This window comes from Mauremys reevesii, linkage group 18 (genome assembly GCF_016161935.1).
Source record: "Mauremys reevesii isolate NIE-2019 linkage group 18, ASM1616193v1, whole genome shotgun sequence".
NCBI classification, from domain to species: domain Eukaryota; kingdom Metazoa; phylum Chordata; order Testudines; family Geoemydidae; genus Mauremys; species Mauremys reevesii.
In genome coordinates this window covers 16,229,940-16,244,510 of record NC_052640.1, presented here as the reverse complement: position 1 = coordinate 16,244,510, position 14,571 = coordinate 16,229,940, and the positions used below count along the sequence as shown (strand labels likewise).

The window sequence follows — 14,571 nt, the reverse complement described above, 5'->3', positions numbered from 1 at the left end:
ACGTTATTCTGAAAAGCACTTTGCAAGGGCAGGAATGGCTAAGAACAAGAGGCTGGCAACCCGCTGTGGTCTCCCAGCTCAGGAACAGACACAACCGAGCATTAGGTTATATAAACGGAGACGCCAGGGCAGTGCATTTTCTTGCTGAGTTCAGCAGAGCTGAAACCCCAAGGGAATCCTTTGCATGGGGATTCAGCGGCAGCAACGCTACACATCGGGGCAGAAAGGAAGCAAGATTCTTACAGCACTGCTGCCATGGCAACTGCATCAGTCACCTTTCTGAAGTACTTGTGCTCTTGCCAGCCAGAAGCCTCTTCTTGCTGCCTCTCCCAGTCCCCTCCCAGCCTATATTTTTTGTTGCTGAAAGTGTATGAGAAAAACCTATTGTTACTCTTATGGTGAAACAAGCCACTTGGGGACAACCAGCTGTTTCCAGCTAGTTAAATATCTGTTTAAAACAGGTTGTTGGGTTTATTTTTTAAACCTCTTGCTACCAAGCTGATCTCCGTGGAAAATGGAGGTCATCCCAGGGGCGCCACGCTTCAAAGGCCAAGCTATTCAGTGCTTACTACCTGCATAAAAGCAAACAAGCAAGGAGGATTTCTTTTAAGAGCTGTGCTAACGATTTATTTTATGCAACATCTGTGTAGCAACAGGAGCTCCCTGCAAGACAAGACTGTGAATTAGTACCCAGGAAGATTGTTTTAATGATGAAGCTCAACAGCCCCGTAAGATTAAGATGCAGTCAGAAATCTACCACAAAACCTACTAGCTAATATTGACACGGTATTGTAGGACAATAGAGCATTTAGAATAACAAATGTGACAAGGGATGTCACGGCAAAATAATGGCATTTTCCATCTCAAGTGATGATATCTGTGCAGTCGGGAAGATAATCCTAACAAATTAGCCTAATAAAAGCTACAGTTGTACTAGTGATTTTAAAATCCATTTATGTCAGAATACACTCTGAATGGAAAGGAAAATAATAGTGCTGAGGACAACTATTTGCAACATACAGTTACCCTATTACATGGTAATGGTGAATTTCGATTTCATGGCTATAAGAAGAATGCTTGTTTCAATAGATTCAATAAATTCCTACTAAGCAGCTGATCCTTCCACACATACTCAGGCAACTTTTTCTGCTGTGATTTCTCTCTGTCCCTTTGCCATCACCCAAGCAAGGGTCACAAAACATTCAACTTGGAAAAAATACAGCATTATTTTTGCAGGTAGGTGGCTTGGGAGACAAGTAGGAGTATTAGTTAAGGCAGAGAATAGAGAAGCATCTTCTCAGCATGCACGTGGACACATCTCTGGTGACTACTGATAGAGCTGGACAAAATATTGGTTACAGAAGAAACTGATCATCAACATTTGCCTGGCTCTGAGTTCATGAAAAGTTTGTGCAAGTGGAACAATTCTATGCAACTGACTTATTTATGACATTTTGTTCATAATGTGAACAGAATGTGAGATCAAGGTGACTGAACAATTTGTGACCAACTTAACTCCTGCTAACAGCATGGCTGGTACCTGCCTCAGGTAAAAGGTATCGGAGTCATTTGCCACTAAGGGGTGTAGGTGTAGGTGTAGGTGTAGGTGTAGGTGTGTGTGTGTGTGTGTGTGTGTGTGTGTGTGTGTGTGTGTGTGTGTGTGTGTGTGTGTGTGTGTGTGTGTGTGTGTGTGTGTGTGTGTGTGTGTGCCACATTATGTTAACGTGGGTTACAACAAATTTTTGTGGCGCTTTTTTGAATTTTGAACTGGGCTGCTTGCAATGAGTCCAATAAGTCACATGGTATTGGTCCTGGCTCCTTGATTGGCTGAGGGTGAATAGAAGCTATTTAAGACTCATTCAGTTGGAGCAGCTGTAATTTGCATATTCCTCCCAGATGCTGTGTTGGGGAAAGAGTCCCATCATTTGAGATGGAGCTACAGCTCTGTCCAGTGGCCTCCCAAAGACACTGGGAAGGAGGGTGGTCCACTCACTAAACTCCAAGGGGGAAATAAGTCGCATGCCATCCCTTGAAGAGCTATGCAGGAACGTCTGGCCTGATAGGGTCTTCTGTCAATGGAGATATTATAGTTACATGTCCAAACTCAGCACCTTTTTTAGTTAGTACATCATTAACCGTTATATGATTTGACATATTTTTACATGTTGTTTGGCCATGGTGAGGAGGTGGAAATTCGAGGACAGAAAATCACGTGAAATCAACTGGCAAAAAACTTATTTAAAAAAATCAGTTTTGCCTAGCCTTTATTGCTAATGAGAGCTTGGTGTGTCTGTTCCCATACATGAAAACAGAAGGTGAACACACAGGTGATAGTGCCAACCAAATAACTTAGATATTCTCTTCAAACTAATATAGGGCCTGATGTAAAGCCCATTTAATTCAATGGGGCTTAGACCCATAATTTGTTTGGAATGCAGCTAACTGAGTGGGACCCCCACATGGTAGTCTACACTCCTCTGGACTCTTTAGAACAGTTTCAGTCATATTTATGATTCATGACATATGTAATTATTTTTAGAGACACTGAAAGGTCTGCAAACTTATTAAAGTTTCCATCTGAATGGCACTCTATACCCCAAGCTCGGGCCAAACAACAATTCATTGCCACATTTCAAACCAGTGGTGAAGAAACCGGGGGTCAATGGAAGCATTCCAAAAGGGGATGAAAAGTAAAAAAACCAATCCAGAATAAATCAGCCAACTTTTAAATTACAATCAATGGGTAAACTGAATGGGTTTTGAGTAATGAAGCACAAACCAACTGGTTCCCACATTCTAAATTCCTGGCACATGAGGAGAGATGAGAATTTAAATGTCTCAGATTGGAAAAAAAGTTTATCAAGGGAATGCCACACAGAGGATTCTCCTATCCAAGGTAATAAAGGTTCTCTGATTCAAGATACTGGAAGACAGATGAGCCCGTCTTTCACGGCTTTGTAAATTATGAACACCACAGGGGACTAAAATGAACATTGTACTTAGAAAAGCAACAGAAATACGAGATACTTAATAATTCTGATTGGAATTCTCAATTTCATGTGCCTAATACTTAGAAGATGTTAATGTAATAACACGTTACATGTTCTCATGCTGAGGGACTGAGAAGAACTTGCCTTACAATTTCCACTGGCAGGAGGAGGAGATGTGGGGATAGTACCATTATCAGTCAGTCATTTATTCACAACACTGCAGTCAAAACTAATGATTGAAAGGAGTCAGAAAAGGGCACACGAACACTTGAATCAACTTGTAAGGTTTTAAAGAAATCAAACAAAAGTGACAGTAAGTGCTAGAGCAGTGGCTAATCTTATTCACAAACCCATAATCAAGATAAAACTGTTAGTGAACTTTCTCCCTCTTTCACTGCACACAAACACCTTTAGTCAAAGAGAAATTATTAGCATTTTTGTAATATACTATCTTAGAATCATCACCCTGACACTACCAGGAAGTCTAAATTCAGTTGCTTATTGGCAGCAAACACAAGATTTATTAGCCAGTTTCAACACTCACCTTCTGGAACAGAAAATCTGTTCATAGTATCAGACTGGATAGAAAGCAACTGATCATTGTGATATATATGGAGAAGACATTCATCTGCTAGCAAATTGATCCAAAATCTCATCCACCAATGTCCATAAACTTTCAGGGTAAATGCACATGCACAAATTTAAACTAGTTTTCAAATACACACAGCATTTTCACAAACAGCTTCTTGCAGCAGCACTGACTTGTTAACAGGACATTAGAGATTTGTTCCATTCCTAAATAGCTTTAGTTTCAGGACCTAGGTTACATACCTTCATCCTACTCTATAGGCAACTGTTGCAATTAAATTGCAGTTAAGAACAAAATAATCATGTGGATGGACTGGACCTCAGGAGGCAATCTAGGTTATGCCCCTTTGCTGAGCAGGATTAAGTACCCCTAAAATTATTCCCACTAAGTGTTTATCTAACCTGTTCTTTAAAAATTCCAATGACAGAGACCACTCTGGAAGCCTATTCCAGAGGTTAACTACCCTTATCACTGGAAAGTTGTTTCTAATATCTAACCTAAATCTCCTTTGCTTCAGATTAAGCCCATTACTTCTTGTCCTACCTCCCGTGGATATGGAAAACAATTGATCACCATCCTCTTTATAAGCAGCCCATAACATATCTGAAGACTTATCAGTCCCACCTCAGTTGTCTTTTCTCAAGACTAAACATATCCAAGTGTTTAGGGGTTTTTTGTTTTGTTTTTTTTAAACTTTTCCTCACAAGTCAGGTGTCCAAAACCTTTTATTATTTTTATTTCTCTCCTCTGGACTCTCTCCACTTTGTTTATATTTTTCTTAAAGTGTGGTACCCAGAACTGAACACAGTCCTCCAGCTCAGGCCTCAGACTAGTGCTGAGCAGAGCAGCACAATTACCTGCTGTGTCTGATATCCGACACTCCTGTTATTACATCCACAATGATATTGGACTTTTTTGCAACTGCATCACGTTGACTCATGTTCAATTTGCTATCCACTATAGCCACCAAATCCTTTTCAGCAATACTGCTGCCTAGCCATTTATTTCCCATTTTGTATTTGAGAATTTGATTTTTCCTTTCTTTGCACTTATCTTTATTGAATTTCATCCTGTTGATGTCAGACCACCTCTCCAATTTGTCATGGCCATTTTAAATTCTAATCCTTTCTGCCAAAATGCTTGCTAACCCTCCTACCTTGGTGTAATTCACAAATTGTATAAGCACACTCTTCACACACTGTTATCCAAGTGATTAATGAAAATTTTGACTAATACCAGACACAGGACAGATCCCTGTGGGACCCCACTAGATACATCCTCCCAGTTTGACAGCAAACCATTGATAATTACTGCATTCTGAATACCATCTTTCAGCCAGTTACGTACCCATCTTATAGCAATTTCATCTAGATCACCCTTCCCTAGTTTGATTATAAGACTTATGTGGGAATGTGTCAGAATCAAGATATATCATGTCTACTGACTAGGCCAGTAACCCAGTCAAAGAGGGAAATTAGGTTTGTTTGGCATGACTTGTTCTTGAACAGTAGAGATAAGTGAACAACAATTTCATCCGTTAGTTCATGTATCAGGTAGAGATGGACCTGAACAAATCCTCTTTTGTCCAAACACTTCCAGTCTCCATAATGGGATGAGCCAAACCCCTGAGCTGGGCCCATCTCCAAGTATCTAACAGCAACCTATATTATGCCATTATACACATGAACTAAAAGTTGATAGTTTGTAGTTTTCAATTTAATTAGTATTAACCAGGTTTGACTGCATAGAAAAGCAAATCAGAGACATTTAACGAATGGTCAGGATTTCCTTGCCTCTTGCCCAGGAGACAGACATTGTAAGGACTTAACCACTCCAGGACAACAAGTGTCACAAACTTTAAACCAACTCCAGAGGGCTTAAGCCCATCAATAGATTTCTTGAAAAGACTTGGTTACCTCATCAATCTGCTATTCTGACTACAACCTTCACTGACAGAATGACATCGTATTCTCCCCCCCCCCACACACACACTTCTTGTGTTCTCCTCTTTATTGTCTGCTCAGTTTATTTTCACCTTAACACCAGTAGAAGTAAGGGCTCTAAAAGCAAAGTGAAGGCACCATGCTGTGCTGTATTTACTATTTTTTTTTTTAGGTCTGCACAGGAGAAATCAATACTTGGATTATTTGTGCTATTCACTGCCAAAGAGGACATTCTGCAGAGGAGACAATTAGCCAATCGAATTTTTGTCAACCTACTTTAGAATGATGAAGGATTTTAGCAACATCGTTTTTCTAACGATGGACTAGAAATGGGCATTTTGCTCACAACCTGCCCCAGTTTAACAATCATGTTTTCCCATTAGCACACTATCCCATTCCCTTCCGACTCACACGGGATCTCCTCATTCCAGCCATCAGAAGCTTATCTCCCCACCCCATCTGTCAGAAAGATGAGCCACATCCTTCAAGGAGGAGGAAACAGGGAAAAGCTGCTCTTTAGACTTCTTTTCCCACTGTGGGCAGAGCACTCTGGACAATGCCACAGAAGACTTTTTCTATTAGATGGGACCATTTCTGAAAACACTGTGCACCGTCCCACACCATGTTAACAGATTTATCCACAAATAAGCAGCCTGAAGCTGGAAGTGTGGCAGGGAAAGGTCACAGATGTTCAATGAGATCCAAGGCTAGGCAAACTCTGTCCTTTCAGGCTAGTCTGATATGCATTTAAAAACGAACAGCCATTGGCGAAAAGCAGCTCACATTTTTAAGACACTAGACCCTTGCTTGAAAAATTGCATATCACCAGTTCCATTCCACATGGCAACCAAATGAGTTATCCCAGGGCAGAATACACTAACAAAGCCAGGCAGTCACCCCGAACCTGCTTCTCTCTTTTAAATACACCAACTTGTTTATAGGACACTGAAGAAAAGGTGCCAAAACCTATGCCTATTTCCATTTAAACACACTCAGCTGTTCATGAGGCAGAGATTTGTGATTAAGGTCCTGTGGACACCAATTTAACTTTCTAGAGATATCTGCAAGTAGAACTGCTCCTTTTCTAGTTCACAGTTTCTTAAAGCCAACATGAACACTGGATCAACTGAACCCAATGATCACATTTATGACATTTCTATAAGGCAGTGGTTCTCAACGAGGGGTCTGGGGTCCCCGGGGGGCTGCGAGCAGGTTTCAGGGGGTCCGCCAAGCAGGACCAGTGTTAGATTCGCTGGGGCCCAGGGCAGAAAGCCGAAGCCCCACTGCATGGGGCTGAAGCAGAAGCCTGAGCAGCTTAGCTTCATGGTGCCCCAGGCAATTGCCCTGCTTGCTACCCCCTAACGCTGGCCTTGGCTTTTATATGCATAAAACCAGTTGTTACGGCACAGCTGGGCTGTGGAATTTTTATAGCATGTTGGGTGGGGGGGCCTTAGAAAGAAAAAAGTTGAGAACCCCTGTTATAAGGGAATCGTGACCAGCAGTTTTTAAGGCTGCTCCTTTGCTTGCTCAATGAACCCTAGGGAAATTAACCTTAAGATTCAGAAAACCTAACAGCACTGCCTCCCAATAGTCTGTTAACTACCACAATGTTCATTTGTTGCTCTGCATGAACAGCTCTGATTAGCTACTGTAGTTTCGTTTGCTCACATAAAGATTCCCACAGACAACTCACTTTAATATGGCTTTAATAATACATGAAACAGATTAATCTATAGTTGTTGGTTTTTGAAAAAGCACTTCCTTGTGTCACTCAAACCAAATGCATTTGATCATTAAAACTTGCATGATTTTTCAACCTTCAAAATGGGATTCTGCCTCAGCTGAAAGCTGATTTCATCAGAGTCAATTATGCTCCATGGCCCAGATCTGACCTGAGCTGTTAAACTGTTTTGAAACTGCAATTTTATTTTGCTTATCTTTCTGAACAATTCAAAATAGCAGCAATCTTGTTAGAACCGCCAGGACCCAGGAACTATCGGGTAAACTGGCTGTTGTGCAGGAAACTTCTTGTAGGGGAAAAAAAAAAAAGTCATAAACATTAATTTGTTTTTCCTCCTCAAGTACACTTCAGTAAATGGTTTTTTCATGTCCCTTGTTTCCCCAAGAGGTATCATCCATCAAAATGCTGATGGGATTAATCTTTTGACCTAATCTAGTATGTGATATGTAGTCAGACTAGCATTATCCATATAGATTAAATTTGGGTTCCTCAAAATCATCAAAGAAAACCTCTTGAACAACATTTAATCTTAGCAGCCACAATCTTAGCAGCCTAGCTGCGTAGGCAAGGAGATTAGGGAGACAAGGTGGGTGAGGTAATATCTTTTATTGGACCAACTTCTGTCCAATAAAAGATATTACCTCACCCATCTTGTTTCTCTAATATCCTGGGACCAACACAGCTACAACACTGCACAGGCAACAAGACATAGTCGTGACTCCCAGCAGGCACATCCACGAAACATTGTTGTCAGCAAAGTCCACCCACAGCGCCTTTTTTTTTTTTTTTAAGAAAATAGAATGTTTGCACAAGATGCATTTCTCTATAGAAATCTTTTGTGTCCATTTTTCTCTGCCTGGCACCCACACTGCAACCACATTTAGCAGTAAATTAAAGGGCCGAGGCCTGCCTTATGCCATACATGTAACATTCGTTCTACTTTCCTTTTTGACTTTGGATTTCTCAATCCTCTAACAAGTAGTTATCCAGCCCATTTGTCCAAAAAGTAAAGTGCTCATTTAAGCACTTAAAAACCACCTAGAACATATTTCAGGCCCAGCCTAAATTTTTTATCCTTAAAAGGCCTCTCTGCTCTGCAACTTAACCATGGGCACACCCTTGAATCAGTACGTGTGTGAAGGCTCTTTGCATCTTCCAGGAGCACTGAGTATCTTGCATGATTAGACCCAGATCAAAACTGGTACTGAAGCACAAGTCTAGCAAGATACAACCACAGTTTCCTTAGCAAAGAGAGGCAACCTGTGTCTATATATAAACCAGTTTACAGACTGAGGCCAATATGTCAGTTCATAAACAACTCATTGCCCATAAAGTACTTGATTCCTAGTTAAAAATTTAAGTGTTTAACTATATACAACACCAACCTAATCTTATATGGTGCTTCAATAGCTCTCAAGGTGCTTCATAAAGGAGGTCAGTAGCAGTATCCCCATTTTACAGATGGGGAAACCGGGGCACAGAGAGGAGATGTGACTTGCTCAGGTCACGCAGCAGGTCAATGGTAGAGCTGGCAATAGAATCCAGGTATTCTGAGTCGCAATTCGGTGCTCTATCCACTAGGCCACATTGCCTCCCTATCCACAGTATAAACTATACGTGCAATGTGGGTGAGCTAACATTTTTTTTTATTCATTTTCCTTACCTTTTTTCCCTTTTCCTTTTTTAAATAAAGAAAAATGAGAAAAATGCTTGTGTGTTAATTTTTTTTCATTTAGACCCACTTAGATCTTGGCAGTCACATGTCATTTAGGTGAATGGTGCTCACGGAAGAGAGTTTTCTGCAGTGCAGAGTTTACAAGGCAGCACTGCATCAGTTTGCATGGCAAAGGCTGTATCTTTGCAATGGAAACAAACATTTTAATTTTAAATGAAAGCTTGAGATTTGCAAAAAATGGCAGTATGCAGTAAAAATTACAGGAGATCCCCAAATTATCCCCTAAATTACTGCTGAAAAGAGTACTATGCACCAAATGTTTATGAAGAGATTTCACTTCTCCCAACAGCTGAAATACACACACAATGCCAAAGAAAACCAGAGCACAATCCATCAAAATCTCCCTCTGGACCACCAGTCTCTGGATGCCCTGAAAAGCTACAGGGGCTGCTGACTGCAGCAGGCAAAATTACCATTATTAGGGGAAAGTCAACCAGCAGTGGATGACATAAAACCCCCAAAAGACCTAAACTAATGTGAACTAATAGTGAACTGTAAAGCTGACAGTGAAAAGCGGATTGCGAGGGAAGCACAGAAGGGAAGAGGAGAGCTCTTGTAAATAACGTCCTATGTCTCCTGCTCTACCCAACACCCTATGCTTGTGTCTATTGTGGAGAAAGTGCAAAATTGAGAGTGGATCCCATGTTTTGCCCCTGGATGGAGGAACTTTCACTCAACCCTAGGCTTAATTTGCCCTCATTAAACTGGCCATGGGAGATAATCAGTAGAAACCTACATAAGAACAGCCATACTGGGTCAGACCAAAGGTCCATCTAGCCCAGAATCCTGTCTTCCAGCAGTGACCAATGCCAGGTGCCCCAGTGGGAATGAGCAAAAGAGGTAATCAACAAGTGATCCATCCCCTGTTGCCCATTCCCAGCTTCTGGCAAACATAGGCTAGGAATGAGCAACAGGGAATGGATTACCTGCTCTGTTCATTCCGTTTGGGACACCTGGCATTGGCCACTGTCAGATAGCAGGATACTGGGCTAGACAGACCTTTGGTCCAACCCAGTATGGCCGTTCTTATGTAGGTTTCTATTGATTAAACTGGCCACAGGCGATAATGGGGGCAGATTAAGCCTAGGGTTGGGTGAAAGTGCCTCCATCCAGTGAAAAAACATGGGATCCACTCACAAAACGAGTAGTCGAGTATTGTACATGGGAAGAGAAGCAGCACACTGACATGCATCTATTATTTCAACTGAGTACAAGGTATAAGCACTGTATCTTGCTCATTTTGCAAGTCCCTTTAAAAATCCCCACCTCCCGCTTTCCTTATTTTCAAGAGCACATACCCAGATTAGTGCATTACCTTTTGCTGCTTCGGACCGCTTGGGCAAATCAAGTGTATCAAAGTTCCTGTCCAGATCTCCATTTTTCTTTCCTGTACATAAAATAGGACAATAAATGACAAAGGGTTTCAGTGGATGGATAGAACAGTTACAGTACTGTGCATCTACAGTATGAAAGGTGCTAACAGGATCAGAATATCACCTGTATTTGTACATATTCAGCCTTCAATCCGCACGTGTAGCCATTGTGTCTGTATGAGCAATTTAGGTACAAAACTGCACACCTCCTGGCTTGATTTACAAAGGTTCTGACTATCTGCAGTTCCCTTCAATTCAGTGAGTCTTGTGGGTGGCTCAGCTCCTCTGAAATTCAGGCCATTTAGCTTCATTGTCAAGTTATTTTCCTCACCTCATAAATCCAGTGTATTGTGCCCTTAGAAACAATGTAGACAAAAATTCTTGCCTCGTATCTTCCAGCTGCACGAGGCTTTTTGTCTGTTTCTCAGTAGAAGATATATCTTGACTACTAGATTCACTGTGAACAGCTATATATTGGAACAAGGATGAGGTGCAGAGAGAAACAGAATGGGCCCCCTTTTTAGTGCTATTCGCTTAAATGGTTCTGCAGGAAGGCCTGGATTTAATATATCGCAAAGAGGATGGCAAATAACCTTAAACTGCCCTTCAATCAACACAATGTAATTTTGGCTGCTTATTAGAAACCAAAGGAAATGATTTTGTGCTTTAAACACTTAGCTAAGGGACACGGTCAGATTCATACCATTACCTTAACTTTAATTTAAAGGAAGTTTAATTTAGCAGAAGGTAGCACACTGGACATTTCGACAAAACCCATGTAAAAATGGGCTTGCTGGTGCATGCATGAATTCAGGCTTTGAATTCAGGGCTCTGAAAATAGAACATAAGAATGGCCATACAGAGTCAGACCAATGGTCCATGTAGCCCAGTATCCTGTCTTCCGATTGTGGCTAGTGACAAGTGCTTCAGAGGAAATAAACAGAACAGGGAAATTATCAATGATCCATCCCCCCATCATCCAGTCCCAGCCTCTGGCAATCAGAAGCTTAGAACACCCGAATAGCCATTGATGGATCTATCCTTCATGAACTTACCGGATTCTTTTTTGAACCCAGCTACAGTTTTGGCTTTCACAACATCCCCTGGCAACGAGTTCCACAGGCTGATTGTGCGTTGTGTGAAGAAGTACTTCCTTGTGTTTATTTTAAACCTGCTGTCTATTAATTTCATTGAGTGACCCCTCGTTCTTGTTATTTTTCCCTTCACATAAAACATTTCCTTATTCAGTTTCTCCACACCATTCATAATTTTATAGATCTCTGTCACATTCTCCCTTAGTCAACTCTTTCCAAGCTGAACAATCCCAGTCTTTTTAATCTCTCCTCATATGGAAGCTGTTTCATCCCCATATCATTTTTGTTGCTCTGCTCTGTACTTTTTCCAATTCTAATGTATCTTTTTTGAGAGGGGATGATCAGAACTGCACACAGTAGTCAAGGTGTGGATATACCAAGGATTTATATACAGTAGAACCTCAGAGTTACATACTGACTGGTCAACCACACACCTCATTTGGAACCAGAAGTATGCAATCAGGCAGCAGCAGCAGACGACAGACAGACAGACAGACAGGACAGACACACAAAGCAAGCAAATACAGTGCAGTACTGTGTAAAACAAACTGCTAAAAAAAATAAACAAAGTTTAAAAAAAGATTCGACACGGTAAGGAAAATTTCTGTGCTTGTGTCATTTAAATTAAGGTAGTTAAAAGCAGCATTCTTCTTCTGCATAGTGAAGTTTCAAAGCTGTATTAAGTCAATGTTCAGTCGTAAACTTTTGAAAGAACAAACCATAACATTTTGGTCAGTTAAAAACCACTCCATTCCTGAGGTGTTTGTAACTCAGAGGTTCCACTGCAGAGTATTATAATATTTATCTCATTATCTATCCCTTTCACAATGGCTCCTAACATTGCTAGCTTTTTTGTCTGCCACTGCGGATGTTTGAGCGGATGTTTTCAGAGAACTATCCACAATGACTCCAAGATCTCGGTCTTGAGTGGTAACAGCTAATTTAGACTCCATCATTCTGTATGTATAGTTGCAATTATGTTTTCCACTGTGCATTACTTTGCATTTATCAGCATTGAATTTCATCTGCCATTTTGTTGCCCAATCACCCAGTTTTGTTAGATCTCTTTGCAACTCTTCACAGTTTGCTTTGGGCTTAACTATCTTGAGTACTTCTGTATCATCTGCAGATTTTGCCACCTGACTGTTTACCCTTTTTCCAGACAATTTATAAATATGTTGAACAGCACTGGTCCCAGTATAGATCCCTGGCAGACACAGCTATTTACCTCTCTGCGTTCTGAAAACTGACCATCTATTCCTTTGTTTCCTGTCTTTTAACCAGTTACTGATCCATGAGAAGACCTTCCTTCTTATCCCATGACTGCTTACTTTGCTTAAGAGCCTTCGGTGAGAGACCTTGTCAAAGGCTTTCAGAAAGTCCAAGTACACAATATCTACTGGATCGGCCTTGTCCACATTTGTTGACTCCTCAAAAGAATTCTAATAGATTAGAGAGACATGATTTTCCTTTACAAAAGCTGTGTTGACTCTTCCCCAACACACTCCATTCTTCTGTGTGTCTGATAATTCTGTTCTTTACTATAGTTTCAACCACTTTACCTGGTACAGACGTTGTGCTTACTACTGGCCTATAATAGCCAGGGTCACCTCTGGAGCCTTTTTTAAAATTGGTATCACATTAACTATCCTCTAGACATCTGGTACAGAAACTGATTTAAGCAATTGGTTACGTACCACTGTTAATAGTTCTGCAGTTTCATATCTGAATTCCTTCAGAACTCTTGACTGAATACCATCTGGTCCTGGTGACTTAGTATTGTTTAGTTTATCAATTTGTTCCAAAAATAGCAAGGTAGGGAAGGATGGTTTAATTTTCACCATTTTTCTCCTACTAAGAGGAAGGGAGGGAGGAAACAGTCTGCTCTGGGGCAACCAGACCTTGATATTGTGTTGACTTCAGGGCTCCTTACCATAGAAAAGCATTGACAGATTGGAGAGAGAGAGAGACTTTAAAGGAAGAGCAAAAGGCTGGCGGACTTCTGAGGAAATATTACAATATTTACAGTTTAGCTCTGGTTGACAGTTAAGTGTGGGGACAATCGCATAATTACTTTTCACAATGCATAATAATCAAGATGGGAAAGGAATTATTTAGGATGGTACAAAGCAGTTTAACTAGGAGCAATGGGATGAAGCTCGGAACACCACAATTTAAGCAAGCTAGCAGTGCATCTACTGGACTGCAGAATAATCTCCCACATGAAGGGTTGGAAGCTGCATCACTTGAGACATTTATAATATACAGGACAAAGCACTTGAAAATATAAGGTAGTGAACAATCTGGCTGTGTTGTAGGACTTGGTCATGAGATGGGAAAGACGAGTCTGAAATGCAAGAAGCATCACTAGCTTGTCAATATTTTTGGCTCCAAAATAAACTAAAAGCTGCCAAACCATTTAGGGCCTGTTTCACCTTCCACTGGAGTCAGTGGGAGCCCTTCAATTTACTTCAATGTAACTGGACCAGTCCCTTAAAAAAAAACAAAACACATTTACCAACATGACAACTGCCGACCAAATTTCTCTTGACAGACTACGGTTTGCCCCTACACCATTGCATCTGGCTATCCCTTTTGGTCTGTATCAGACACTGGAAACATGCATCTAAATCTCTGTTGGTTTGAAAAGTAGGTTCTCTTAGTTGTACCAGACCATAAAGTCCAGTTTTCTTATCTGTCAAAAGTTCATACCACCACATTTTGTTCCATTCCTTTTGGAAAATCTCTTTTCTAAAATGAGGGATGGGAATTAGTGATAGCTGTAAACCCTCACTCCAATTCTCGGGCCAGGCAAAAACTCAGTCATATGTTGCTTGGGGAGCTAGTGACACACGGAGGAAGACCAAATGTCAGGTATTATGATAGGATGCTACTTCTTATGGTGACAGTTGAACCTGGCTGTTCAGCTGAAAACCCTGCTCTGGTTGTCACTGCTCGGAGCTAAGAAAAATCCCACGACAGAGGGAAAGAGGGACAATGAAGGGAGGGTGGCTTAAAATTATAGTGTTGGGAAAAGAAAAGCTCTAACTGAAGACAGAGGAACTTGCATCCATTTTATGTACAGAATTTAGGTTGGGTAATAATT

The 14,571-nt window shown here is 40.9% G+C and overlaps 1 protein-coding gene across 12 annotated transcripts in view; it reads right to left on the bottom strand.

Annotated features, from left to right (window-relative positions):
* Positions 1-14,571, bottom strand: part of ARVCF (ARVCF delta catenin family member) — a 429,897-nt gene that overhangs the window by 46,427 nt on the left and 368,899 nt on the right. For all 12 annotated transcript variants that reach the window (XM_039504866.1, XM_039504865.1, XM_039504868.1 and 9 more), the window contains one exon: positions 10,314-10,385. In XM_039504866.1, the coding sequence (XP_039360800.1) occupies positions 10,314-10,385 (72 nt within the window). The remainder of the gene's footprint in view (positions 1-10,313; positions 10,386-14,571) is intronic.